The sequence below is a fragment of the Larus michahellis genome, chromosome 3 (genome assembly GCF_964199755.1).
Source record: "Larus michahellis chromosome 3, bLarMic1.1, whole genome shotgun sequence".
NCBI classification, from domain to species: Eukaryota; Metazoa; Chordata; class Aves; order Charadriiformes; family Laridae; genus Larus; species Larus michahellis.
Genome location: NC_133898.1, coordinates 74740639 through 74768299, shown reverse-complemented (window position 1 = coordinate 74768299; position 27661 = coordinate 74740639). Strand labels below are relative to the sequence as shown.

The window sequence follows — 27661 nt, the reverse complement described above, 5'->3', positions numbered from 1 at the left end:
CATTACCAGGGAGTGCTTGTCTGTGCAACACCACACTCCGCCTTGGCCCACTGTTTCAGCAGCACTCTTGTGACTAATGATGACAACAGGGTAAATGGTTAAGGCAAACCCTCCTAAAATGCCACGGTTTGCCGTTATAATTAATAATTAAGGATTAACCGCTGATATTAGAGCCTGTAATATTCAGGCTGTAAAATTCACTTGCAACAGACTGATCTTTCTATTGCCAATTTCCACCAAAAAAGCTGGCGTTGCTCTCACAGTTCATTCTGCTTTATTTCCATTACCCGAGCAGCCTGATCCAAGATATCTGCTTGTATACAGTTAGCACGTTTGTGTCCTTGCTGTTTGGTTTGCCTTATACCTCAGGGCTTCATAGTGAAGAATGAGCTGACTCTTGGTTTTGGCGGATTTTGCTGTTGTTGTCTAGATCAACTTGTTTTTGAAGACTTATTTTTAACTGGCAATTCAAGAGTACTTTATATAACTGAGAAAAACAAAAAATAGTTCAGAAAGAGGAGGGAAGGGAGAAACTTTAGCATGGGGTAAATATAGTAGATGTAGCAAAGAAGTACAGACATTTCCAACATTTTTAAATGATTTTTAATGAGAGGAATTGCTTCAACTTGAATCTGAGATGCATGCCTATAGGGAGCATCAGTAATGATCCCAGTCTTTCTCTGTTTCCCAGTTTGTCAGTTAAACAATAGAAATGCACTGGGAAATGTAAGTCTTGTTGAAACAGCAATCTTGCATGATAGCACTGAAAGCTAATGTCTTTAAAGCACTCTAAGTCCTAAAATCCCAGGAGGACAAATCTTCCATCGACGGAGCTGGAAAGAATAAAATTTCAGTCAAATGTAGATGAGGTACATGTGCTGCATTAATGCATTTCATCTTTAGGCACGTGTGGTGATAGACCTGAAGAGCTTCCTCTCAATATCATCCTCAGCTTCTGACGTTTTCATGTGCTCTTCCCTGGAATTATGGGATGGGAACATACAGATGAGGGAGAATATGCTTAACAAGCTTTCACTTTTAGCAATATCAGTTTTACATTTACGTATAGCTAAGGCAAAACACAGCCAAGCTCAGGCCATGCTTTATTGCAACAGAAATGATTGACTCATAAAGGGTAACTGAGTGAAACCGGGCAGACTGAGGTTGTAGAACATTATAGTGATGACATTTTTTTCTGAATATTGAATTTAGTTTATGTAAAAGTAGTGTTGTTCATCTTTATGTATAAACAATTGGAGCCAAAAGGAGCACCTCTTGACGATGTTATTATTCATTAATATTTGAATCTTCAGTCTATTTCATAATGCCTGCTATTTGTGAAAGGTGCCAAACTAACACCCTGGGTCCAGATTCCATGCAAATACTTCTTTGTTGAGCTCCTTCTTAACTATGACTGGATCTGTAAAAGTACAATCATAGCTGAAGGTATACATTCTAGAAAAGAAGAATTTTGGAGCAGTGATTAGTTGATATTATGAGTGGAGAACAATAAAAAAATAATTAGCTTTTGAAAAGATGGACTTTTCCCAGTGTGCTACCCAAATTAATATGGTGATTAAAGCAGAGGGCTAATGACTAACTTCTAAGGCAGAACATCCTTAACCATCTTCGTTCCTCATGAAACGCTGATCACTGTTTTTGCTTTAATTACAACTTTGTAACAGCACATTTCTGAAAATGATGTCTGCATAGATAAAAAAGGAAATGAAGATTGCCACTAAAAGAACTGTTAATTCTGGAATTGCATCTGAATAGAATACCTCTGAGCATTCATTTGCAGACATCTTTGCGCAGAGGAATAAAGTGATAGTTTATCCCATGGGGAAATTTTTAGCCAATTAACCAAGTGTTATATGGCTATCCAGGTGTTTAAGCATATTATGCTGATTGACAGGTGAGAGTGTTGCTGACATGATGCAAATACACATGTATTACACCTAACTTATAGTAACAACACAGACCACCAATCACACAGATCACTCTTTCTTCAGAAATCACAGCTGTTTCATAATCATTAAAATACTAGTTTAGCTGTCTCCATTTATTGGTAGCAGGGGCTGAATAAATCACTGTTGTACTTTAAGGCAAGTAAGAATGATTAACACAAGTTGTAATCATTACTGCAATTGAAATGCTATGACAGATCTATCAATATGAATTGTTTTGCAGGTTTGTTGTTACTTAAGACATACAGAAAAATATCATCTCAATTTTACCTTGAATGGAGTACAAAGGTGTAACCAATGACAAGGTTTAGATTAAATCCTGTTGAGAATAAAATTCTGGGTATTTTTTTAAAAAACATGGATGCAAGTTTGCATCATTAGTTTTACATGTCTCAACTATGAATACACTGAAAACAAGGTGCTAGAAAGCTAAACATGGAATTTGCAGCTTAATGTTAAGAATTCCAGATTAAATATTTGCATTACCCCCTCTAAGTTCAATGAGAGTGTATACTCAATCAGCTATTGAGATCCATAAATGACTTCCTGCTTTTTTTCACCTTTCTTCTCTTTCGATGTCAGATTCTTAAAAGAGAAAAATTAACTAAAGGTTTAGGGAGAGTTCTCAAAATAATTCACAACAAACTATCCTGATGTTCATTTCAGTTTGTTTTCTATTTTTGTTACTAAGCCTAAACTATGTTCTTTGTATTAGGCAAGTCAGAAGTACGGTTATCTCCAGGGGGACAATTCTTTGCATTCTGACAGATATATAAGATTTACAGATGAAACACTTTCTGCAGATGCTTATTTCTCTCACTCTGAAGTGAGACTAGGGTGAATAGCTTCAACGTAGATGACTAATTTAGACATCTGAATTTGTATGAGTTAAAGTTTCTTAATGATTAAGTTCATCTGAGGATCTAGAAAAGTTCTTTAAATTTATGAATTCATTGAAAACTGTTGAGCCTGCTGCACTCACGATTCATCTGTCTACTTTCTACTTATATTGACTGGGTACTCTGGAGGGTGTTTTCTGGTCATGTCTTATCTTAACTGAAGTATCTGCAACATGTAAAGTACTTGAACCTGATCCCTCAAGATCTGGCCATCACTTAACAGAGGTTGTACAGATCACTAAGTCTCATAACGCTGCAAAATGGACATAAATTATTTATACCCCCCAAGATAGTTGAGACAAGGTAAACAGAGATCAAGCAAATTTCAGCTAACTGCTGTAGACTTTTTAAAGCATTTTCCGTATTTCATGCAAATTCTCCATTCATCAATATTCCTTGAAAATGCCGGGGGGTTGATGTTTCAGCGTGGGAAGTCAAAGCTCACCAATGTATGGCCAGTCATGTATTAAATGACAAATATGTTTAGGCAGGAGTGGATTTACATTGAAGAATACCTTGTCTGTAGTTTAGAGCCCTCATAAAGTGTTTGGTAAAAATGCCTTATTTAGTTCTTAATCTGATTCAGGAAGGCGATGTTAACTACCGGCTTGAGATCCTTTGGGCTCCATCTTGTGGCTAATTCAGTGACTGTTACCTCTCGAGGGAGATGCCTACCTTCAACCACAGCACTGCTAGTCGAAAGAGCATAGTAGCATGCTCTTTCGTACATATTTTCTCATACATAATACTGAATTTTTTACACTATTTTAAGAAATGCTATTAAAAGTATCTTTACTCTTTTTTTTTTTCTCTGTTTAGGAATACACATTCTATTAGGGGGCTGTGTAATACACTTTGCAGTTATAGAATTAGGTAGACCACTTTCCTATCCTTTGAGGCATGTCAGAAAACTGCATAATGAAGGTGTGGTTCATTTTTCACCAGTGACATTTCCAGATGAGCAGAACTCCCACTGCTATGACCATTTGCTTTATGAATAAGAAGGCTGTCTTCCAGTTTTTCTGGTCAAATACAAAATGAAGCAGTTCTGAAATGCACTGTTGCCCAGTTCTTTTTCAGTTTGGAAAGCATCTTGATTTTTATATACATTGAAAAGGGACACTGCTGTGCCTTGGCCAGTTCATAGCCCACTCTGTATGCAGAACAGCAGTTTCCAAGCGATGCGTGGAATACCATTACCATTAGGTAATGCTCCTTTACCAGACTGGCAAAAATATGTAGTTTGCGTTTATTGGGAAAAGGTCAAAATGTGATCCTGCATGCTCTCCTGTCAGTTTATTATTGCCAAAATTTGTCAGATGAATGTGGTTTTCGGCATTCTATAAACTAGTAAGTGAATTTAAGAGCAAGCTGCTGGAGCAATAATGCCGAAAATCAGAACAGGAGTCATGTGATTGACAGGCAACTAGCTTCCACATCTCACTAGCTTACAAGTACTCATAACATCTAATTGTACACAGTCCATATAGGACATGAGATTCCCAGAAAACCACTACCCTGAGTTAGATGCGCAGTCTAGCTTGCTCTCAGAAGCAAGACAGAGCCCTCTGTTTCATTCATCAGCCGTAGGGGACCCTGGAGAAACCAACATCCTGGCAACTCAGGTTTGTGATTCACTTTAAACAATGAGATGGTTCTTCTTACACCTGTGTCTGTGGATGCATAACCCATAGGGATGATGTGATGGTTAAATCCTGTTTGGATTCACTAGAATCACAGAAGTAATGAATCTTCAGGCAAGCTTTCCTGAGGCTGACCTGGAGGGAGAACTTACTAAGCTTGTTAAGGTTGCTTGCTTGACATCCCCATCTCAGTCCATACCCTCTTTAGTGAGAAATCAATAAGGAGATGAGAATGAATCAATAAGAAATTCCATTTTATACAGAAGTAGGAAACCTTGAAATTGGCCTTAATCTGGTTCCATTTCACACAAAGTATTTTTTTAATTCTCTGTGATTATGAAATATTTTTTAAATGTAAAAATACTGTTTCGGTTTAAAAATATTGACATTTCTTTCCTTTAAAAAGGGCACGTAAAACTGAAAAAATGATGAAATATTTTGGTGTTACAGCTCTTTTCATTGTTTTCTGGAGGTGCCCTGAATCTAATGGGCTTTATCTCACATCACCAATACTTGGGTCTATTGTAATTCATTTGAATCCCTGCTTGCAGTGCTTTGAATTATGAATGAGCGCTAAAAATTTTAGTGTACTGGCAGCCAGATTCGCTCTTGGGGATTTTAAGAAGTGCCTTCCTCATGCAAAGGGTTGCTACCTCTTGCCCTTTAGGAACTGACAACTTTTTAACACATTTCTATGACAGCTTCTCTACCCCACACATGTTGAAAGAAGGCATAACATGATGCTGGAAGCTGAAGCTGACTATTTTCTAGGACTACGGTCACAAAGTCTTAGCGAGCTAACCTTTCAAATAGAAACGGTTAATGTATAAATTGTGCTTTAAGGTTCTTGTTAGTATCACTCATATTTGGAGAAATCAGTGAAATATGTAAGCTTCCTCCATCTTAATTTTTTTCTTTTCTGTCTCTTTCAAACTCCTTCATGTCTGATTTATGCTCTGCGCAGAATGTACCGTCGATAGAAAGTGTCATTCCATCTTCTTCTCTTCCCTTTTTATGATGGCTTGCCACTCTGTATTCTCATTATTCTTGTTTTTCTAGGAAAGGGATGTGTATTTGAATAAGCAGAATAATTGGAGAAAGCTTTGTATACAGTACAGGGCATATGTGCTGCATGATTCGCATGAGAGACGATAAAGTGGTGTCTGAACTGTGCATGCTACTACCACAATATATTTTGGATAACGAGCCAGTCAATTTAGAGCACTGCCTGGCTACTTCTATTGTTTTGGCAGCTGGGTAAAAAATACTGTCTCTTAAGCAAAACCAGCAAACATTGCTCCTTTTTACTACAAGTTAGAGGAATACACATGTAGCCTGGAGCAACTTTTGACGACAACCGAATAAGTAGAAATAAATAAACCTGATGATTTGGGGAGTTAGCTATTAACATGCAATATTTTCTGTGTGGGGCCTGCACAGAGTGTGAAGCCAGATGAGAAAGCAAAAGCATGGTATGTTCATGTTTGGGAAGAGGCCTTTTTACTTCTCTCCAGTTGGACATTTTAGTGTATATCTACTGAAGACGGTAACATTACTGAACCAGTTTTCCTTAGTTACTGGAAAATTTCTTTGGACTACCATGTTTTTCACTGCAATCACTACCTTCCTTGATGACAATGTTGGTTATGGTCTCAGAAAACCAGAGGGAAGTTTAGTCCAAAATTTAAAAAAATTATTGTATCAGAAGAATGACCAAAGCTGACTTTCATTTTGCACCTCCATGTTTCTGTGAAGTAGGTTGGTGGTAATCGGCAGGATGAGGTATACCCTGCCCTGAGCCAAGTGCTTGAAAGTATCCTACCTATACTTGTTGGCAAAATCCTTTCAATAAATTAAGAAACCAGAGGAAATTATTTTTTAGCAGAAAATATAAAAAAAAGAAAATGAAATGGAAAAATTGAACGAACTTCAAAGAATGTTAATTAAAAATGCATTTTTTAATCAATTTTGTTGGAGAAGATTATGGTTAAAGAGGAAAAAAATCCTAACCTATGAAAAATGAACCAAGTGCAAGCAGTAGGTATTTCAACCAAATTCCCTTGATGTTCTTCCGTAAATGAATGGACCTGTGGCAAGGCTGACAGAAGTAGCACCCTTAGCAATTACCTCACTCCTTTCTTTCCATTAAGGATGTAACAGTCCATGTGATAAATTCAAGGCTGTGAACACAGCAGGCATTTTGATGCCTGAAAACCAATGGCTGTAAGCGTAGCTGCCAATTTTCTGATTGCCCCTGCTTCATGTGCTGCCTTTCATGCCTCAGCTGTTGCAAATTAATCTTTGGACAAAATATCCTTCTTGATACCTATAAAGCATGGTTGTTTTTGATAACCAAAATGAATTTTATTATTCTGTTAAACACATGAGGTGAAATTTTGGCTCCAGTGGAGTGAATGGGAATTTTGCCACTACCATCAGCACAGCCAAGATTTCACTCGTGAGCTGTTAAAACAGTTGAGACTATTATTTTTTTCCAGTTCAGTTAATGACTCTGTATAGGGATAACAGAAAAAATAATAAATTAACAGGATTGAAAATATCTTCATGTATAGACAGCAAAGGTTGGCTTCATCGTTCAACTATGTGAATTGCAGAATTTCCAAACTTTTTTGAAATGACAAAAGTCACTCCCTCCACCCTCCGCAAAATTAACTGTCCCATCAGTAAACTTCAGAAATAAAGAGCCATTTTTTAATGATTTTTATGATACTAAATGTCAAATAATCCTCTGAAATCTATGGAAGAGTCCTGGAAGTGTTCCCAGTTCAGTAAGCAAGATATGGATTATAAAGCAAATAACCAATAAGGTTGAATAGATTAAAGAAAAGTATTACCTTAATGCTGATATTTCATTATTTTTGCAGTTGAAATAAAATTGTCAAATTACAAAAGAATATTTCAACTCAGTGATTCTTATTCTGAAAGACAACACTATAAATGGATGTTTAAAATCTGAAAAATCCAATCTATTTATTTTTTACCATTTTAAGTAATGTTTTAGGTTCTGATTCAGGGCAAATTTTTCTACTAATCTGTTACAATACCAAAGAATGACTTCAGCAAACCTTACATTCATGCGACATATAATCTGAAAAGAGGAAATTAAATGTCCCTAGGAAAGCACCTTCTGCAAAGAACAAACAGCCAGGTCAGCATGCACGGCGCACTGCAAGTTTTGTTCTCCTTGACAAATCCTATCATGGTAACAAAAGCCTTTCATTTTCTTCCCAATCAGAACGACGAAGTGTCTGATACTGGGCTGTTTTGGCCTGTGGTAAAAAGGAGCTAACAATACTGGAAATGACAACTGTGTTATCACAGTAGGAGTAGATAAAGCCAGCTGATGGTAGCACATGAGGTGGTGTATGTCATCGCAATTGTATCACTGAATGAAAGAAACATTTCTCACAGCGGTCACAGCCTGAAAGACACTTCAGCAAAGGGAAAATAATTGATTTACCTTTCTTTTCCCCTTCCTTTTTCAGCGCAGCTGAAATGGAAACAAAAATACTGTATTTTCACATCCAAAGTTATAACATGTTATATTAGAAAAAAAGAATTCAAACTCCTATATATGAGACTTCTGTGTTGATATCTCAAACCATACATATATTATGTAATATAAGAATAGATTTGTTTGCCAGACGAAAACGTTAATAATCAGAAAGATAAAGTGTTTCTTCACAGACACCCAGCTCTGCTATTGATGAGAGCAAGTTCCAGCTTTCTACATTCCCACACTTAACTTTAGTCACAGTCATCGTTCCTCCCAGACACTAATACTGGGACATACGTGTACAGAGTGGGTATTTCAGAATCAACAATGAAAAAGGAGGATAGATTGGAATGGGAAGGCATGAAAGGGTAAGGAGAGGCTAGAAGAAGGTTATGAAGCATCATCTATTTTAGAGAAATTTGTGCCTTTTTTTTTTTATTTCAAAGCTTGTAGTGATAAAAAAATGCATAAAATAAGAAGCAAAAAACCACCTGAAGTCATGCTCAGGTTTCTAAGCCTCTGCCTAACATAGGGAATTACAAGACTTGATAATGCATCAATCCCACCTCCAAATCCTACAGCATGAGTTTTGTGGGAAAGAACATTGGATAGAAACTGGAAGGACACTGCTGCATATTCCCCATCTTTACTGTAGGGCCTCTTTAAGTACTGGAAGGCGGCAATTAGATGTCCCCAGAGCCTTCTCTTGTCGAGGCTCAACAATCCCAACTCTCTCAGCCTGTCCTCACAGGAGAGGTGCTCCAGTATCTGATAATTTTTGTGGCCCTCCTCTGGCCCTGCTCCTACAGGTCCTGTCTTACATAAGTCCATTTGAAATCCATGCACCCATCCTATATTTATAGGTCTGAATCTTCTAAAATGAAATCATGGATGTCACTTTATTCTGAAACATGTCTGCCAGAAGTGGCGGTAGTAAGCCTCTGCCTTAGGCTAGCTTTTGTGGGCAAAAGAAGACAGAGGAGTTCAAATTCAGAGCTCTTCCACCCCAGAAAAAAGCAAATGTCACCAGGCTGTATGAACAGACCTGATGTGTCACTGGAACTGGAAAGGAAACAAGCAGAAGCAGCGTTTTGCCCTTCCTTTGGAGAATGTGCCCTGGTGCAGGACAGAAATCAAGGGTCATGAGGCCAAAGGCAGGAATAGGCACGGTTTCAGGTGTTTGCATTTTGGGTTTGGGTGCTGATTTCTGCCTCTTCAGTGTTCTTAAAATGAAAAGTTCTTTTATTTCAAACTGTTAGTACATTTGGATAAAACATCTCAAAAAGGAAAAGGTTAAACCTGAAATTACTGAAATGCTATCTATCAATGGCCTGTGGCAGAAAGAGGATTCCGATTTCAAAGATTTTTCAAGGTTTCTGCCACTTATTCTCCTTTGAAAATGAAATAAGTTTTTACTATCTCAAGAATGTACCCAGCAGTGGAAAAAAGTCTTTATGCCTAGAATTAGTGAAAATTAAGCACAAGGTTTCCAGGAGCTGGTCCTCTTTGCAAGCACTTTGCTTTCATAGGTGATGTGGATATCAAAGCTGTGAAGTGCACCTTTCACAAAACTTTCATTACAGACGATTTAGTATTTTTCCCCCAGAAGCTGATATAGAAGCCTCAGTGGCTTTCGAAAGGCATACTTGCCACTTGAAGCATGTTGGAGGAACTCCCAAATCATCAGAAACCCCAAATATCAAGACTCTGTGTAGGGCTTGTAAGTTAACGTGCACTGCACCTCTGGGCTCCTCCTGACTTCAGTCCTGCCAGTTTATGGGATGTGCCTGACAATACTTCTGGTCCCAAGGCAAGCTCAGGCAGAGCAAGGTCCGTCTGTGCCTGCCACTGCATTTATGGCTAGCTATATTTCTGTTATTATGCTATTATATCCTGTTGTGACATCTATTTGAATTTTCACCTTGGCCACGGTTTATCTGAGGGAATGTACTGTAAATACTCGACAAATCTTAAGAGACAGAAGAGACCTCATTCTGACTACTGTTGCCAATAGCACTGCTCTGATCAAATCCTGCTATTCAAACTTAAAATGACAAGGAATAAATGAAAAAGAGCACAAACACCATAATTTGCATTGCTCTTTCAGAAGCTGAGAAATGTGTTTGTATCTGATATGCAGCAAAAAGATGGATAGATTAGCCAAGGAATTTGGTCTACAACTGATAAAAAGCCAGATTACCTGTTGAGAACAAACATGAGTAATATATTGTAGCTCGGCAAGGAGGGACATGAAATAAATTACTGATGTAGTAGAAAATGTGATGCTCAGATATGAGAGATGCTCTTGGCTGTGTTCTTTTCTACCTTGATTATTTGGAGAAAGAACAAATTCTTAAGCCGACTTTATTTGCACTGTACTAATGAGAGGTATCATCTAGCTCTTGAATTAGGAATTTGTACCTACAGACCTGTTCAAAAAGGACTGTATTAACAGCCTTAAAACCACAGTGACTCCATTTCGCCACCTGTCTTCCTTTCCTAGACCTATTCAAATCCAATTATACATTTCAAGTTAACATAGTTATCATATGAAGCAAAATATGTTTATCCCATATGTTTATTCCCGTTTCCAGGGATCATGAATGCAGATTGACAACTGCTCTAGAAGCCAGAACTGAGCACCAACATCTTTTATGTTTTGGGAATGGGGGAAAATAGTACCTTTATGAACTAGACCTATGACACGCTTTATTCAAAAATTTTTCAGCAGGGTGGGAAACAAAGGTAAATTTCCAGTGGTGGAAAGGTCACAAAAATGTGTCAATATAGTAAACACTTCATGGAAGGGGAAAAAAACATCAGCTTCAGGATCGTTGTATTGTTTTTAACTTGTATCAGAAACTTGAATCTAGGTCACCAGCAGTCCTTTAATCCCATAGATAGTGATGGTTCTGAGGGACTTGTTTCTGGCTGTTCAGCAAACAGAAACATTTCTGAAATCTTGAAAAAGTCTTGAAAACAACAAAAATCTTGAAAAAGCTGTTTTCTACTCAACAATAGTCCATTCCCTGTAGCTTTATTACCCAGGAGTAGCCAGGAACAGGTAAATACTGTCAAAGTGATTTCTTCCACAAATTCACCTGTTAAATTCACCTTGCTTATAACAAGCAATTGGTTTCCATCCTGATACAAGAAATTTAACTCCCTTTCTAAATTTACAATAATTAATTATGAAAATTTGGGCTATGAAAACTACATTTACATAAAGATATCCAGTTTCTCTGTGGTGTTTTTGAAGAGCCCTTGACTTAAATTTGTGATCTTCAATCTTATGATAGTGCTAATTAATCTCAAAGGTAATCTGAATCTTTCCCATTTCTCTTTCCATGAGACTATTGTTGCACTTTCCTAGCCTGCTCCAGTACTATATTATCAGGTAAGAATTCTGTACATAACGCTCCAGAGAAGATGCGTCTGATTTACACAATGACCTTAGAAAACTATATGCACTGACTTGTCTGCAGTAATACTTAAGTCCTTTCCTGAATTTACGTAGTTAATTTAGAGATAAATTCTTCTTTAATATTTTTCCTCCAGTATATATTACATTCCATTTATTGACTCTAAATTTTCATTCCCATCATGCTGTCCATTCACCTTGTAAATTCAGTGTATAGCAGCCCCTTCTGATCCTGAATTCTTTAACTAATATTATGTCTACTGAAAAATTCATTACATTGCTATTTCTATCTTTTCCTGTTAATTAAGGAATATAACATGAGTCCAGACATGGAATCATAAGCAATTATTCTGTAAACGGGCTGCAAGATGAAAATGAATCAATTGCTCTCTGCTTCCTAATCAGATATTTATTTTCTTCAATACTGGGCCTCTTAGGCAGCAGCTATTTATTTTCTGCAGTAATTCTTATACTGGAACTTTCCAAAGCCCTATTTAAACCACCCCATAAAGGCTGTGATTATTACTTTATTAAGATATTCAAAATACTTATTACAAAGGCATAATTTCCTTTTGCAGAAACCATGCAGCTTAGATCTCTGTCACATGATTTCCCAGATATTTGGTTTTGTTCTGACTTTAATTATGATGTCACCAATTTTCTGACTGATTTTTAAATCTCCGAAGAACCCTAGAACAATTTAAAATATTGTATTTGCCCTGACACTGTGAGACAGGCAGTTACTGATTTAGGTGAAGTTGGTGGAAGTTTTGTCTAAGTTCTTACACTTATTTTGGTTATAGATATGGAAGTTATGGTAAAACAAGATCAAATGCAGATTCATCCCTCTGTCAGGTACTCTCTGATAACTGTTCATATGCATTCTGTTATGCTGAAGTGAAAACCACCTCATGTAGGCAGCTACAGCACAGCAGCTGGCATTTACTAAGTTGATACCATCTTTGCCCATCTCACCATAAATTGCCCATCTGTTCATAGCTTGAGAAGTAGGTACTGTTTTAAAATATTTAAGAACTGTATAAAGTGGTCTTTCTCTCTCAGGTCTTCTGAACAGGTATTTTATCTCTCTCTTCCAGTCTTTCTGAGTTCAGAATTTGTCTTAGTCGTATCAAGAGAAATTTTAATCTTGTTAAGAAACCACACTTGATAGAACCAGTATAGTGAGAAACAGAGAGGAGAATTTAGCCTTTGAATTGTTTGGAGCGTCTGTGTTTAGAATGATTCTCATTCAGCAGGAAACACCTTTTCTGTCCTTTTCCTCCTCTGGTCCAGGTTTTAATTAACAGGTTTGGAGAAATAGCTTCTTATTCAATTATCTTCATGCATTTTATTATTAATGGGCAAAGAAGATGTTGTGGTTGAACTCCCTGCATAACCTGACTATCCCTTTTGTTCTGATCTGTAAACCATAGCTGTCAGACCTACTAAGAAAAATCTAATTCACTAGATAGTCCCAAAAAAATTTACAGTGTTTTACTCTTTATTACCAGAAATGCCTTAATGAGAATACATAAGCACATTTTCTAGAATGAAAGCAACACAAGTGCATGAGTTCTGCTTCAGATTATCAGGATTCACACTATATGGATTACCAGCCCCCCGTAAAGTCACTGAGTAGAGGCAGTAAGAGAGTGGTCACACTCCTGAGTCCCCTTTGACTGTGTGTGGAGTCTGGTTCAGCCTCTCATCGACAACTAAGGAACCAGAAATACTGACTTCTCCCACGCCTGTCTGAGGCCATGAAACCTGGTACCCAAAACACGTGAGGACTCATTCAAGCACTCTCCTAAAGATAGGCACAAATCTCTGTTTGAAAATATCACAAAAGGAGCAGGGCAGAGCTACCCAGGGGTCTGACCTCTCTGCCCCATCAGAGGGTGCAAATCTCTCTTTGCCAATCTCACTTTTCAGAGGGACTGCGAAATGGTTTTGGAGAGGGACAGTTTTTCACTGGATCTGTGCAGAACAGAGTGCAATTGGGCCATAAAATAGCAATAAATCAGAGGAAGCCTGATTCTGAGCCAGAGGGAGCTGTTGAGAATCACACTGTCCCGGAGAGAAGCCTGGTTTCTGGTCTCAAATATTATGTGAAACAATAATATAATGCAACAGGAATTTTGTTTTATTGCATAAGCATGTATAAATAAAAACTTATAGGTATGCATTCAGAGGACTTTTCAGAGTGCTATTCTGGAGATCCGGGACTCCCATCATGTAGCAGTCTCTGCCTCCAGGAAATAACCTAAGTATCAGTAGATGTACTTTCATTTACAAACCTGTTTTGACTACTGAATGTATATTTCTTCATATATATGCAGGTGCTACTTATTAAGCTTGACTATTTTCCAAAAATTACTAAAAAAATCATGTATCAAGCCATTTGGACAACGTTACACTTCATAGCTTGCCATAAAACATGCCTCATCTTTAATTTATATAAACTGCTTTCTGGAATTAAAATTTTATCTCCTTCCTTTTATAAAATGGTATTCATTCATATTATGTATATTATTTCTGTTCTTTTTCTCTTATTTTATATGTCTATTGAAGATTTTTTACAGAGAATTGCTGACTCACAATGGAGATTTTATACCTCCCACTATGACTCAGTCTTGGTATTTATATATCTGTCATTATCTTAGTGCCTGACTTTTAAAGCTCTGATGTTTTCTTGAAGTATTTCTTATCAGCAATTTTCAGTAATGAGGTTCTGTAATGGAGGGACCATTTGAAAAATTGATATTGCAATTTTTATACACCTAATATATCTACCTTACTCTTAGGTTCTTTATTATTCAGGATTTTCTATTGCAATTCTATATCCAGCTTGTGTGAATTCAACTTTCACATTTCAAAAATGTATTTATCTTAACGAAGGTGTTACGCTATGACCATATCTTTAAATGCAATTTACACTAGATTTGACAGATCTCTATAAAGTGGCAAATGCTAATCTGACTACTGCTGTTTCTCAAGGCGTTTTTTGGTTGGATAGTTTAAACTGAGATGTCCACTGAAGAAGTTCCCTATGTACTCTCACTTGGCTAAAAAAAGTACTGGTACTCATAAAGATGACCTCCTGTTTGCACTTCTTTACAGGGCAATGGCCACAAAATTTCTGGAACACTTTTCCCTACAGAGGCTTTTCTCAAACTGTCTGCCTGATCTATGTGACATGTCACTTATCATTGTTAAGAAAGAGAGGTTTAGTGAAGCACAGCATCTCACATGGATGCTTAAAGCCACTTTGTGCATTGGGGTTACACTCTTCTGACAAAATGTCAATGTCTTGTCAAACATATTCAGTGTCACTGAGTTAGTTGTATTTGCTTTTGGAAGTGCTGCATTCCTATGAATCCCAGCAGCTAAGAAATGGCTTATGAAGATCTGTCACATGGAACAGAAAAGACAAACAATTTTTAAAAACCTGCAGCCACTGAGCTGAACTGCCTTCAAAGTGAGCTTGTCTAAAATTTGCTGTGTCATGAACTTCGGTGACTAGAAAATGACTGAATCCTATTGTAGACACTAAGGTGGCGTCACTGTACACATGTATACAACTTGAGATATTCCCACTCAAGTTGCACTTTCCTGTTGCAGTCTTGCTCCAGGGGCCTCGAGGGTTCTGTAGTCCTGCTCAGACCAATCACTCTACAGACCTAACTGAGACACTCAGGACTTAAAGAGAGGCAGTTGGCCTGATCATGTGTCTGACAGCATCTAATTCAAATATTTTTAAGTTCTTATAGAGCCAGCTAGAGTCAAAGAGAAATGTTCCCACTGCTGTGCGATATCAGTTGCTCTCAGTGAGCTGTGCAAGACATCAAGTACATCCACAGGTGATGTGCAAGGACCCATGCTAGCCACTAGGAAAAACCGAAGCCAGTAGTGCTCAACTCACTTGGGAAGCTGCTCATCTCACTTGTGCAGACTCAACACTATTAGTCCCCACTAAATTATGGCACTGGTCTCACAAATATCCTGTTGTTACTGTAAAGACAACCAGTTCTAGTTCAGACTTCATCCAAGCCATTGTTCTTTATCAAAATAATCACAGGTGTCTCTAATGTGACCTTGTACTGCAGTGGAGTTAAACTCTGCATACTCTGCACTAAACATTCAGATCTTGGTTCTTGTGTCTTGACAAGTAGAAAACTGTAAGACTGTAAGATGATACAACAACACAGAATCTTTTATGTATCTTACAGTGTTTTAATCTATTGGTAAAAAAGTTAGCCTGTGTGGAACAATTCTGTGTGATATGAAAGTTCACTGGGGACATAGCTCATATTTTCTACTGCTATAATATAAAGAAAAATCTTTCATTGGTCCTATCAACTACAATGGGAAGAATACTTCATTTTATTAAAAAAAAAAAAAGAGATAGTGAGGTAAATCTCTTTGGTGTACTGAGTTTTGTTCTGAAATGTACTGAGCATAAACGATTTCACGTGTAGTCAGTGAAACTCTACAATGTTTAATTAAACATGTCCTTTCTTGAAAGAACTCAGTTTTAGAACTTGAAAGGAGCTGTTATTCACCAGTTGTTTCACTGGCTGATCAAATTGAGTTAATTAAGTCCTTTTTAAATACTTATTTTTCTGTATAGTTGGGTGGGGGTTTGACACTTCACTGAAGTTAATTCATTATCAGTTCAGCTAAAGAACTCTTACAGACATGTATTATTCCTTTATAGTATTTGATCTTTTGTAATAAATAGTATTTTACTTTTATTATCACTTAAATTTAAATAAATCAGTCTTCAAACCTGAAATATTTATGGAGAGCTGAAGTAAAAACTTATACAAGAAATTCAGTGGGAAGCTCAATAGTCAAATACTTAAGGATCTAATCAATGTTTAACTCTTCATTAACCTACCTATGTTTCACAGATATGTTTGCAAGAACCTAGCAGGAAGTCCATAGGCCTTGCGTGCCTGAAGCTCAAAATATAAAAGCCAAGTTGTACTAAACCAATAATCACTAGACACCCCTCCAACCGCCAGTACTTCAGTACTCCCTGTTGAATAAAGTGAACTAAAAGAAATGGTACAATAATGCATCCCTGTTTTTCTAATGTCCCTGACCTTGGACTATCAATCCAGGTTCATCTGCTTTGAATACTGCAAAGAGTTTCAGACTAATTAAGCCCTGGTTCCTCTTGTAGCACTTAAGCCTTCACTTCGCTTCACAATGATACCACTGTGCAAAGTAATAGCTGATTTTTACAATTCTGCTATTTACTATCTACATAGACTATGTGAAATAGCTGCACTTAAAAACTTGCAAATGTTATCTTTCATAACTTCATCAGAGAAAATATTGCCTCATTATTTCTAGTGATCCTTATGGAAAATCTAAAGATAGGAAGTAATATTATTCAATTATCTGAAGTAGTTTTCAAAAATGACTGGAAGGTTTTAAGATTGACTACTATATTCCCATGGCTCAAATGACTGTTATTAGTTAGGAAGTTATTACATATTCTTATCCATGTTAAATTATTTACATACTTAACCTGAGAGACTGCTTTCTAATGAGCAAGTGGTATTTAATCAATATGCAAATAGTGTCAAAGTAAAACTAAGTTTTATTTGAATTTCATTGATATGAATAAATAAACCTGAAAGTATTTGGTTAATTACAGTTACAGTTTTATGACTGCCTAAAAATGCTTAGTATTTAAGAGGTAATGTACTATACATTATAAATGATTTTTATTTGATGGCTAGTGCTGATGTTTCAAAGTAAGAAGAGAGACCAAAGCACAGTCAAATAATGTGTTAGAGAAAAAAGTAAAATGCAATCTGAAATGACAATTTTAAATAGAAAGAATAAGACAAAATTAAGAAAGAAGATAACAAGTCCTCGTAACTTTGGGGGCTATGAAGTACTACTGCTACAACTTGCTTGGATGCCCCATATGTATCTCTCATTTATCACCCAGGTAAAAAGAATGTTGAGCCGCAGAGGATGCAAGTCAAGGATATTTATGGATGGCTAAGTGAAGAAACTGGGATTTCTTTTGAGAATACTTGCACAAAGGATTTATTTTCTCAACTAAATCTTATGCTAAGGCTCAGCTCAACTTGGGATTGTTACCTTTTTCCTTAGTTGTAGTTGAGGTCTTCATTTCTTTTCCTTTTGAAGAGTCTGGAAAAGATATCAAACACAAAAATGGAAGCAGAAAGTTAGTAATATAAATATACACTGTGTCCATCAGTACTATAACAAACATGCATAACAACAGACCAAGCAAAATGTGCAAAAGAGGTATGTGTTAAGAATTAGAATTTCTGTTTACTTCAATAAAAGGCTCAACTTAAAATTTGAAAGCAAACCAAAAATAATTCCCACTAAATTATCTGGCAAAGTTTCTGCAGGTCAAATAATTCCTGTGCAGCCTATCATTTCAGCATGTCTTGTGAATTCAGTAACAGCTCTGTTACTGATTCACTCAGAATAGACCAGCATTCCAGATGCAATATGAGCTGTGCAGGTCAGACAGCGGTTAAAGAACCTCAGAATAAGGGTTATGATTTTATTATTTCTGAATCGTGTCAAACTCTGCTCCTTTCAATATATCAGATCTATTAATTGAGAAGAAGCTAGGTTTAGTTCCTTTTCACCAAAAACCTGTAATTCAAAATAGATTGAAACTACACTGAGATACCAGCAGACCCTTTCATGAGGATGACTGGTTATTTCCCAACCACATAATGATAAGACATTACCCTTTTCCTTTAAGGCTGCTGGAGGCTTCACATCTTTTCTCTTACCAGTATCTAGAAAGAAACATTTAACATTTATCGCAAGTCAGGTTAGAGAAACAAAATGACACTTGAAAAGAAAGCAAGTCAAACAGTTTGATATGTAGAGAGCAGAAAAGATGCGATAATTAAATGGATTTAACAGCACGGAAATAAAGAACAGGACAAAACAACGAGGTCATTCATTCATCCTTTTAGACTTGGATATGCAAAATAATAGGCCTTCAATATGTCATTAGTTTTGCATTTTGAGGAAACTCTTAAGCTGTCTCACAAGTAGGCAGTGAAGAATAATAACTTACAAAGAGGAAAGCAATTCTATAGAGCAGTTGGCATCAATGGATTTTTCTTTTGCTGAACCCAAATACAAAATTAATCCACATTGATACAATTAAAATATTAAGAATACTAGTCTTGAAAGCCAGAGGCTGCTGATAAAGGTAAGTGGGAGTTTTCTTTATTCAGGACTGACAAAAGGACCAGTTACTCATTTAGGAATCTATTATTCTTTTAATATCAAAGAGGCCATATGGGTATTACCTGTGAACAGGATTTTTCTTCCTGCATATATATAGCCTTTTAAAATCACAGGCAAGCTGGGTATAAAATAAGAGCAGTGTTCAACCTTCTAATGTACATTTATATATTTTATGTCACAATGAATAGTCCAAGAACATAATTTTATCTTTAATTTTCTGCAGTATATGTCAAAATATTAAAGGAGATGGGAAAAACTATTGATATTCTAGTGCTCTTTTTCTTGTACCTGACAAGACAGGACCCAGGACAGAAGAAAATCTGGAAGTTGGCTAAGCACAAATAAAGGAAAACTATGACCTTGTTGTGGTGCCCAGGTGAGATACATGGACTGACAATGCTCACAAAGAGGAGAATCCTGAGCGCCAAGTGGTGCCCTGGTTTCATTCCCCTGGAGCTTTCACAAGGAATAATATGTTCCTCCCAGAAGTGCATCACTTTATTGTATGCCTATTCAGTACCCTGCACTGTGCCAGTCATTATCTGGACTGCATTGAATATCTCCAGCTTCCAAAAAAATGGGACTTTGCCACAATTTGGACCTCAGATATGCCTTTATAGCTTGGGAACCATACACAGTTCTGCTAGCCCTGAAATTCTATTTCCCTGAAATTTTTGAGCTATTTCAGTACTCTTCAGAGAGTCATCAGTCCTTGTGAATCCTATAATTCTTCGCATTAGTGTTCAATACACATGACATTGCAACAAATAGGGTTTTCTCCAAATGGACACTATCAAACAATCGGTGACCTCTGTGTGCACAGCTAGCAGGCCAGCCTCCTGCAATTGAAAATATCAGAGATGTATGTGTCTATGTTGCAAATAAATTAGGAAAAACCCCTGACGCACCAGTCCCCCTCAAACACCTGCATCTGTCAGTAGCCCTCAGCCAGTCTCTCTCAGTCAACGACATTACTGAGCAATAGCCATGTGGACCAGATTTAGTCTAGTTCCCTGCAGGAATGTCCCCACCAAGGGTGTCAGACAACTTGTTTTTGACAGACTAACATCCAAAGATGGTACAAAAATACATTTTAGTTACTTCCCCCAGGATGCAAATTCAAATCTCTGCATTTAAAAGAAGCCCAGGTACTTTCTAGGGACCCTACTGGGGAACTGTATAGCAAAAATGTTAAAATAGTATCATGGATAAAGTAATCTAGACACAAATCAGGATGGGTTTGGTTTTCATCCTCATATATTCCAATTCAAGACCTGTTTGTAGCATTGAATAGCTGTTCTGATATTCAGTTCTGAATTTCTTAACTACTTTAATTACCTTTTTCCTTTGCCACCTCTGGATTCTTGGGATTTTTTCCTTTTAGAGAATCTGTAGGGAGGTAATTAAGCTTTTGAGACTTAGAAGATAGGACCACCTTTCTACGTTTAAAAGGAAACACAAAAATATTCAAATGGATGCAACCTTGACCTGTCTTTACATCCTCTCTAGTAACCATCTTATATTTTTTAAGTTGCAATAGTGTTAGTAGCAAATGCACCAGTAGAAGTTACTATAGATCACTCTGTGGAGACCTAACAGAAGAGAGAAACTGGAAAGGAGAAGGGAAAAATGCAAGTAAAGGTGCAGAATTAGAAATTCTTAGGGCCTTATCCAAGACTTCATGAAGACAGGAAGGATTCTTCTGTTTTCTCTGGTGGGCTGAAGCCTAATTTTAGCATGCGTTTTGGGTCAGCAAGCACAGGAAAAGCATACATTATGTTGTATAAACAACTAATATATAATTATTTTTTTTAATGCAACAGCCTTTTGACCTTTTACGTGTATGTATCAGGGACTATTAGGAGGAAATTGTTTTTTCCAAAGCGAGGAAGTAATTTCATAAGTTTATGAATGTATGTGCTCTAAGTGAGAGAATATCACAGCTTGCAGGATGCTGAGTAGACCAAATTACACTCCATCTGACAGGATATAGCACCTAAGGATCTAGAAAAAACATGCCATTTATTCCAAATGGAAGTTAACCAAATCTTCAGTAAAACTAGATAAAGCTAAAAGAAGATACTTTCCAAAATAAGTTATAGACTGATCATCCTTTTGGCTGCCATGGTACCAGGAAATGATGCCATTTATCCGTCTGGCTTTAAGTGTGAGTTGTAACAGAAAAACTTCACTTCCAAGGTGGCTGAAGCCTTTGGACAAATCACACTGTTCAGGGTTAGGTATTTAAATTAGGAGCCTGGTCTTCACAGCAGCAAGTGGGCTCCTTCAGGGGACTGACAGACAGCTTCCAGTGTGAAGACTCTGAAACCCTTTGAAGGACCCTCTGTGTTGACTACATAGGAAGCCTTGAGGCAACAGCACCCAAACTTCATCATTTTAGTCTGTGTGCACATTTGTGATCTCAGAGATCAGTGGCCACTGCCACTGTACAGCCACAGGCATAAATCACTGCCTTTGGCCTTATGGGTTTGGTGGCATGTGCCCATGAGGTTTTTTTTTTGTCATCTGTGTAGCAGGTTTCCCTCAGATTTCTTATGATTTGTATCTCCTAAAGCAGGTTCAGTGTTTTTGACTCTTACAACTTCTGGATGCAGCTATCAATGCAGGACACTTTCCATGGTGCACTGGCTTTCACAACCTCTGAGCCAAGGCTACTGAGATCACGAGTGCTCCTTCCCTTCCAGGGAGCAGGTTTTCATCTTCAGGGGTTTAAACAGGGGCTCACTGAAGACTTTTCAAGCTTCTGCTCTTGACTGACCACTTTTCCGCTGGTCCCAGAAGGAGAAAAACATAAAGTTGTCTTAAAGCCAACATTCACCTTGCTGCTTTCCTCCCACATCCTACTCCAGGGGTGAGGCTGGGTCAGGTTAGGAAGACGGTACAGAAAGATGCAGCAGTAGCAGCATGTGAACTCTTCAGGGTAAAGATCTAGTTCTCATGCAAATGACAACAACAAATAAGCAGATGGGAATAGGAGGAAATATAAACTGAACAGACACTGCTTTCCTGTAGGTGGGTCTCACAACATAATTTTCTAGTTTTAAAGAATAAAAATGTGTGTTATAAGTAAAGATAAATGCTACAGGCAAGATGTTTCATTTGACTTTTACTTTAAAGGAAGCACGAGCATTACATAGCAAGCACAAATCAGCACATTTGTTTCTTTAATGACAATGTACTATTAAGTATATGGCAAGAAATAAATATACACTACTGACATATTTCCCCTACAAACCTGTGCATAAAAATAAATAGGCTTATTATCCACACATAACTGATGTAAGAAAAGATGCAAAGATATCCCAAAAGATAGCAAAAGCAAACAAGAGGGAGAAAAGAAGCATTTGTTCAGAAAACAAATCATGGAACACAGGGTAAGAGTAAATTTACATTATCTATACAGCACAAATGCTGTCACTTTAGTAACTCAGCATAGTGCAATTCTAGTTAATTTCTTAGAAAAATTCAGTCAGGAGTCCTATATGACATATCATGAGCTTTTAGTGCCACTGTTAGAGACTCTGGATGAAGGAGCTTCTACTCTGATTAGCTGGGTAAGATATCTACCAAAAAAACCACATGGCAAATTATACTTTAGAGTTTCATTGGCTTCACATTATTTGAATATGCTTATGTCAACAGAAAATCAGCTTTTATATTCATTATTGTAAGTGGCCATCTTTACTTTTCTTTACTTCAGGAAAAAGATGAAAGGTAGTTTTAAATTCAGAAGGAGTCCTGAGATGTCCTTTATCACAAGACAATGGAAAGTATATTCTTCCACTGTTCTTATTACTGCCAATAAAATTAGACTCTAAGATTGGAGACAGTTTATTCACCTCATAAAATAGATAAGGTAACATTGTGAGGTTGTGATCTGTAGAGTATCCCAGCAATAACTCCAAATTCAAGGATTTTTTTTCTTATCTCTGCTTTAAATAAAAACATTATGCATCAGTTTATGAAAAATAGTCTGCTTTATGATAAGGTTTTTGATCTGGACATCATCCTTGTTCATCCAAACTTAGTCCATTCTTCAAACAGAATGAGGTATGATGATGCCTCTTTTATTGCATAAGGTGCCAGGCAAACATTAATCATCACATGTGTTTAACACCGCATCTAAAAATGTTGCTTTATTTGGTTTTACACGAATAGTAACAAACTCCCAAGATACAGGATTATGCTGCGCTGGGACGTGCTGACTACGCTGCAGCACACTTGGAGTCTTACCAAGATGAGCCAGGGGCTCCTGAGGTTACAGGAGCCAAGAGGGAAACACCAATGAAATACCTGAAAGGAATTAAGGGGTGCTCCTCTAAGAAGGTGACATGGCTGACAGCCCAGCTAAAATGCCTCTAGACCAATGTCTGCAGCATGGGTGACAAACATGAGGAGGTGGAAGCCACTGTGCTGCTAGAAAGCTAAGATGTAGTTGCAATTACTGAAACTTGGTGGGACGAACCCCGTGACTGGAATGCGGTGATAGGTGAGGAAGGGAGGGACGGAGGCATCGCCCTCTACATCAGGAGATGGATAGAGTGTGATGACCTGTCTCTGAAGAATAGCCAAAGCAGGTTGAAAACTTATGGGTAAGAATTAGAGACTGAGGAAACAAAGGAAGCCTTGTGGCTGGTGTCTACTACAGGCTTCCCAACCAAGGGGAGCCTATTGACGAAGCCTTCTTGCTGTAGCTGTAGGAGGCATCACGCTCTCATGCTCTTGTCCTGCTGAAGGACTTCAACCAACCCAACATCTGCTGGAAAAGTAGCACAGTGAGCTGTAGGCAATCTAGAAGACTCCCGGAATGCATGGAGGATATCTTCTTAAGCCAGATAATAGACAGCCCTACCAGAGGGCATGCGATACTGGACCTGTTCGTCACCAACGCAAGTGAGCTAATCGGTGATGTCAAGATTGGAAGCAGCGTGGGCTGCAGTGATCATGCGCTGGTGGATTTTGCAGTCCTGAGGGATATGGGCCAGGTGAAGAGTAAAGTCAGGACCCTGAATTTTAGGAAAGCAAACTTACAGCTGTTCAAGGAATTAGTCAATAGGACCCCCTGGGAAACTGCCCTCAGGGACAAGGGAGCAGAACAGAGCTGGCAGATCTCTAAGATCTGTCTCTAATATATGTTTATGTAGCACAGTAATCCAAAATGCAATAGGGAAAGCACATAGCCCAGAAAGGCACCAAGATTTTTAAGAGTTTCTCCCACACAGCTTTATACGTGCTTCCTATAGAGTCTTCACTGCCTATATATTTTGAACTGAGCTGTTCAGCTTGCTAATCTGCACCCGCATTTTTAGACACAGACGCTGAACTGTGCAAGTTTGATGTCTATTACAGGAAACAGCGATGGCTGCATCAGCAAGGGCTCTCAGGATCTGAGGGGCCGGGCTCAGCTGGGCTGGCCATCAACATCCCTGCAGGGGCTCAGGAGCCTGCAGTGGGTTTACAGCTGTATTCAGCATCAAGTAGTAGGTCGAGATCTTGCTGTTAGCAGCAGTAATGCATTGTGCATACATGACTGCACTACATGCGATAAAGAATGTGGTGTGATGCTCTAGCTGGTAACACTATGTTGGAATATGTGGAACTTTTATAGAGATTGTTTTGCCTTGTTTTCCTAAAGTGTAGGAAATCTGATATTAACATGGCCTGCACTTGATGTTTAAAATAAATTCTGGCCTGCCCCTTTCTGAAGGCTGGGTGGAGAAGGTCTAACCTCCTCTGTCATGTTAGAAGGACCTGTTAATAACTCAGTGATTGAAGTTGCTGGTCTATTGAGCATGAGCCCAGGAGATTAAAAGTGGCGCCATGGGAGCACTCAGTGAAGGACATGCTACAGAAGCCTGTTCAGGGCTGGCAAATCCATTTCCATGGGTTCTTAAGAAACTTTTGCCAAAGAGGAAAAACCTTTTTGGGTCTCTTCTTTCTTTCTTTTTTTTCTCCCCCCTGCCCCCATTAATCCTTTGCAACGAGCATCCGGCTGAGCATATGCAGGGAAGGAGGGGACAGAGCTGTCACTTAAGTGCCTCCTCTAATTTTTCAGCACAAGCTCATCAGGGAACAACAGATTATAAGCAGCCTTTGGAGAGGACCATGGGATCCCAGGAGAGTTTGGATATGCAGTTCTGGTCCAGATAACTAAGCTCATGTAAATGGGAAGTGTGTACATTAGGAATAGAATACACATAGAAGAACAATACATGAACCACAGGATTTTCACATTATTATAATTTACTTTTAATTTGTGTATAAAGAAGCGACTAATTAGTGATTGCCCAATTAAACATGAGTGAGTGAATGAACACAGCTTCCAGGATTTTGAAAATACGTCCAGTAATAAAATTATTCCTCCTTTTGTTTTAGATTTTTTTCATCTTTCCATAGTGTTGAACTAAACTCTTCATTCAGTTCTGTCTTTGAAATAGCATATAATGACTATAATTTAGAAAAAGCATTAATATGTCTATCCATATGGCAGGTCTTGTTATCCTGAAAAACCTAAAGAAGATGTCAAATAAGACTTACCCATAAATCACTTTTCCTTTCAAATACAGCTATCTCTAGAAAGGAGGGAAGCAATAAAATGGGTAAAAAGCACCCAGCAAAATAAAGGATGAAAGGAAATTCAGCTGAGCTACCACCTACTCTGACCAAATTCAAAAGAAATGGGAAGTGTCTGATAAAAAATAAGGAATAAAAGAAAGATTCACACCAACTGTTATGTTGCAGGCTGTTGACTGGATGAAGTTTTTTTTAACTATAGCTTTTACAGAGCCCAGAAAGCACCTTATCCACTCATATGCTCATAAATTTTACTTTATTCCTATTATGTTCACAGATTTATGCAAGCATTCAGTTCAGACTTTGTTAACTGGCTCCTATGAAACACTATGCATTGTACAGAAGAGAAAGCTCTTAAAAAAGTTCTTAACCATTACTCAAAGTGGCTTTGTGATATTTATTGAAATAATTTTGAGACTTCTGAACATTAATTGGCTCACCATATTCTATTTATGTCCTTTTCCCCCCCTTTTTTCATGCTGTGCGTCCTGTAGAAATTTTAACCAATTAAATGTTGATCGGTTAAGATTTATAATGGGAAAGATTTATAATGATTATTTTAAAATTAATATCTTCATTCTACTTTGTGTGGTTTTCAGCAAGTTTTATATTCCATTATGTATTCTTACCTTTATCTTTTAAAGATGTAGGATTCTTTCCTGCCTTTTCTTTAGCATGTTCTGTAAAAAATAATCTATTAATCTTCAAGCCAGAGTGATAAAAGGTTAACATCTAATAGCTCTGGAATAATGATTGATCAAGTAATTGATGGTTCCTAACTGAGCCATGATACCGATTAGACGTCTAATGCAAAACTGTTTTTCATCAGTTTTCGCATGCTCACAAAGTGAAACCACGAACTTTTCTTAAGTGTGATGAAAGAACAAAGATCGCTCAAAACTTGTTTCACTTTGCAGCTTGTAATAGCAAATGTTCGCAAGTGTTCCTAAATTCTGAGTTTAGACTTCTCAGTTTACATACAGATGCTTCATATTACAAAGACTTTAACTGCACTTCTGATCAAGGTAATGCCAATTAAGTTTTATCATAAATTTACTGAAATAGTATGGTCATAAATTCTTAACTAAACTATACCATAAAAACAAAAAGGCCAATGCATTGCAAGGCTTTTTTTCTTGATGCACATAGATCTTAGGGCTTTATACAATTTTGTTCTGCTGTGTTACCTTTATCTTTTGTAGCAGCTGGAGATTTCAATGCTTTCTCTTTTCCAGGATCTGTAAAAGAAGTATTCACACCAGTAAAGTGGCAGTCAGAAGCCATAACTGAGTGAAACTATGAGATGTAATCATAAAAGAGAATGAAGCACGTAGATCATATTAGAGACTATAACTGTATATTAGAAGAAATAATGAAAAAAGGAGTGATTGCAAGAGTTGTATGAAATTCACCTGTTTCCATTCAGAGAGTTCAGTCCACAAAGTATGTTTTATTGATTTAACTATGAAACCTATACAATTTGCAAGCTTCAAATTAATATGGGATGAGGATAGTTTTTTAACTTTCTTAACAAGAAAGGACAAAACTGAGCCTTTGCCAATTTTGACTCATCAAAGCCGGCTGTGGCCTACTTCCCTCATCTGGGATTGTCCATTCTTGCTGAGCAAGTCCAACAGTATTGAAACTATTAATTTCTGAGGGTCAGATGTGTATCAGATTGAGAGAGCAACACAATAATGGCAAATAGGAAGATGAAGAGTTCTTTTTATTCTGCCTATAGACAAGTAGTGAAGATGGCTAGGCCACACCATCCTTGATGGACACTGTACAAGGAAGGGCAGTCCCCTGCAAAAGGCATAAGAAATGATTTGCATCATGCAGAAAACAAGAATTCTGTTTCAGACAAAATGTGAGATCATCATTCTGGGCTGATGAAACCGAGGTCTCCAAGGATTTTGCAACCGAAAATAAAAAAGCAAATTAGACTGTCCCAAAACAGGCTAGTCAGAAAGAACAGAGACTTGGATTTTAAATTCTTGCATGTTAAATGAGTGTTTTAACCATATGACTATTGGTTACACTGGTTTATTCTTGTTATCTGACAAAAACTAATTAACAGATGTTTTCTGGAAAACAGTAAAATACAATGTTCTCCATCAAATCTGAAGCAAAAAATTCTTTCTATTGAGAAACTTGACAGCAATTCAGTGCTAGATCTTAAAAAACTCTGTTAGAAGACCCTCTTGGTTTCTACACATAAGATAAGAAGTTAAGACTCCTAATAAGGAGGCGGTTGTGCTTGGCAGATAGATATGAAACTTTCAGTAGCTGCAGTGAGTTAGTTGGAGTGATAATTGTTTACTGCCTTAAGCACACACAATTTACAAATT

At 37.5% G+C, this 27661-nt stretch overlaps 1 protein-coding gene across 1 annotated transcript in view; it reads right to left on the bottom strand.

The window, feature by feature from the left end:
* The window catches only part of TRDN (triadin), a 229748-nt gene that overhangs the window by 42020 nt on the left and 160067 nt on the right, over window positions 1-27661 (bottom strand). The window contains exons 23-28 of the mRNA XM_074580841.1: window positions 26498-26548; window positions 25940-25990; window positions 20055-20105; window positions 18203-18253; window positions 17571-17621; window positions 7991-8020 (exon numbers count right to left, since the gene is read on the bottom strand). Coding sequence (XP_074436942.1) covers window positions 7991-8020; window positions 17571-17621; window positions 18203-18253; window positions 20055-20105; window positions 25940-25990; window positions 26498-26548 — 285 coding nt within the window. The remainder of the gene's footprint in view (window positions 1-7990; window positions 8021-17570; window positions 17622-18202; window positions 18254-20054; window positions 20106-25939; window positions 25991-26497; window positions 26549-27661) is intronic.